Raw genomic sequence first — 3,059 nt, 5'->3', positions numbered from 1 at the left:
CGTGCAGAGAATTGCCAGACTTCCGGCCGTACCATCACTTCCACCTCTTATCATCTGGTCGCCAGCTGGGTCCCAGCAACGCTGTTAGTTCGAGTATAATATATTTACAGCAGCCTAGGATCGTACTATATGCTGCCAATACTAGAATTCAAATGTACAGTCATGTTGCCAACTCAGGGTCACTCTTTAGGGAATGCCAGTACCCGTGTTCAAATCTAATGTCATGTTGCCAACACAGGGTCTCTCTCTCTATGCCATGCCAGTAACAATACAATATAATCACGTTATTAATCACAAAACTCAATGAGATGGAGGTTACACCAAAGGCAGTGATAAAATAATAAAAGGGTTTACTCAAAGTAAACTACAACACACAAGATACATGTATGGATCTATGGAGATAATAACAATAATGGTGACAGCAGCGCTCCTCTGGTGGCCGGCAGCAGCTCGCATCAGCTGATGAATTAAAGGGATCACTGGCCCACCCTCACTGGGGCGGCTCCGTCAGCGTCGCTCCTCATTCCTCCACGGGCCGGCAACACGCTGTCTTCACCAATCAGTGGAATAATATATACCTGCTGTCCCTCAGCCTAATCTACTCCTATGACTTACATGCACTCTAATGAATGCCTAAGCATAATAATAATAAGCATATCTTGCCTAACACCCAAGGGAAATATGATCTACCTTAACGTATCCTGTCCTCGGACGCTTAGGCACCAGTCGCCGTTCGCTGGGTACTCCGTTCCTCGCGTTGTTCCCAGCGTTCCAGAAGCATTAGGAGTTCATAGGCGTCGTGAAGATCCTCGTTATCTCCGTGCTCATTCCCTGGGTGAAGTACCTGGGCGTTGGCTCATCCAGTCGTCACTGAACACGTCGTCCCCTCAGGCACTCCTTCACCGAGACCACACTGAAGGATAAGGATGCACCTTCTCTCTTCTGAGTTCCTAGTGGGTGTGATCCAATCACCACAGCTCTGAATGCTTTGGAGCACATTGACGGCGAGTCACTCACTCCTCCAGCCATCGTCACTCTCTCTCGACTTCTCCAAGACTATTTGCACATGGTCCTCGGTGCCCATACACCGCTGGATTAGGCTTCCTCGCACTTCCGTGAAGTACTGCAGTCCTTGTTAGTCACTATGCATTCGTCAGGCTGTGTAAATCCACTTAAGGAGGCTCTTAGACCTCGGAACTCTGAGAGCTCAATCGGCGCACGTCCGCTCTCAACGAAGCGCCAAGTATCTCTGAGCGCCTAGAGTGCCAGGCGGCGGGCCAGGTCTCTCGATGACGTCACAGACCGAGAGGCGGGCTCTGATTGGTCAACGAAGTCATGTGACCTCAGCCAGCCAATCACCGACCGGCGGGGCGCCGTACACAAAATGGTGGATTTGCAGGTCAGAGGGCGCCATTTTGTTGTACCCAGGGCGCGACTTTTCCAGTTCTCTGCAACTTTACAAATGCAAATTCCTCCCCAAATAAGAAACCATTCTGGAAGCCTCATACCTCAAAAGATTTCCCTGCACCTCAGAGACCTTGGAACTCTGAGAGCTCAATCGGCGCATGTCCGCTCTCAACGAAGCGCCAAGTATCTCTGAGCGCCAGGCGGCGGGCCAGGTCTCTCGATGACGTTCACAAACCCAGGGGCGGGCTCTGATTGGTCAACGAATTCATGTGACCACAGCCAGCCAATCACCGACCGGCGGGGCGCCGTACACAAAATGGTGGATTTGCAGGCCAGAGGGCGCCATTTTGTTGTACCCAGGGCGCGACTTTTCCAGTTCCCTGCAACTTTACAAATGCAAATTCCTCCCCAAATAAGAAACCATTCTGGAAGCCTCATACCTCAAAAGATTTCCCTGCACCTCAGAGAACCTGCAGGTAAGCTGATATAACTCTTACAGCTGGCATATGGGAGAAACTGGAGAGGGCACCGTCACATAATCCCCCATCTTAACATAAGAGTCATATCGGTTAGTAAATCCGGGAGAGGGCATCCGCTACAACATTCTCCCTTCCTTTGACGTGTCGGATTTCCAACAAGTACTCCTGTAACAGTAGGGCCCATCTTGTCAGCCTTTGATTCGAGTTCTTCATCCTGTGCACGAACGTCAAGGGGTTAGGATCAGTAAACACTCGCACCGGTCTAGTACCTCCACCCACATAAACGTCAAAGTGCTTCAGTGCCAGGATCAGGGCTAAGGCTTCCTTCTCCACTGTACTATAAGCCCTCTGATACTTTTCGAATTTCTTCGAGTAGAATGCTACCAGACGGCGAACTTTGTCCTTCTCTTGAGATAACATGGCTCCAATCCCTACATCGCTCGCGTCGACGTACAGGATAAAGTCGGACTCGAAGTCAGGTGAAATCAGCACCGGTGCTTCGGTTAACAACTTCTTTGTCTTCTCGAAGGCTTCCTAACAGGCTTCACCTCACTTCCATCTAACGTTCTTAGACAGCAAGTTCGTCAGAGGGTGCGCCACTGTCGAGAAGTTCTTGCAAAATCCTCTATAATATCCAACCATTCCCAGATATCGTAACAACTTCTTCCTTGTCCTGGGAATTGGATATTCTTCGATAGCTATCACTTTGTGTTCCACTGAAGTCACTTCTCCTTGGCCCACGACAAAACCTAAATATTCTAGTCTAGCCTTCCCGAACTCGCTTTTGGCTAGATTACCTGTCAGATTAGCTTCTTCTAACCACCGGAATAACTCCCTCAAACGATCCATGATCTTCACCTCAACACTAAGTGACACTAAGAACCTTTATCTGAAAGAAGTGATAACCATTAAGGAGTGAAAACTGCCCTCAAGTACTTATGAGAAAAGTCTTAATACAAGACTCCTGTTATTTTAATAATGAAAACATTGACTCGTGTCAAGACTGTTATGACCTCTGGGTCATCAGAGGTCACCAGTGTGTTTACTTATGTTGGCATTAATCAACGGTTGCACTGTAGATATCACGTGATCATGTATACTTTGTAGCTCGCCTACCACGTAGTCATATATTGTGTTGAGCTGACTTGATAGCCACGTGGTCATGTATACTGT

General features: G+C 48.4%; 1 protein-coding gene across 1 annotated transcript; it reads right to left on the bottom strand.

Moving 5' to 3' along the window:
• Positions 1-2,435: 2,435 nt before the first annotated feature.
• Positions 2,436-2,735, bottom strand: LOC138352790 (uncharacterized). Its single transcript, XM_069305380.1, has one exon. It carries the CDS (start codon positions 2,733-2,735, stop codon positions 2,436-2,438), a length of 300 nt encoding a protein of 99 aa, XP_069161481.1.
• Between the last annotated feature and the right edge of the window lie 324 nt (positions 2,736-3,059).

Source organism: Procambarus clarkii, chromosome 54 (assembly GCF_040958095.1).
Source record: "Procambarus clarkii isolate CNS0578487 chromosome 54, FALCON_Pclarkii_2.0, whole genome shotgun sequence".
Classification (NCBI taxonomy): Eukaryota; Metazoa; Arthropoda; class Malacostraca; order Decapoda; family Cambaridae; genus Procambarus; species Procambarus clarkii.
Note: the sequence above shows the minus strand (reverse complement) of the source record. Positions and strands in the feature narration are given on the sequence as shown.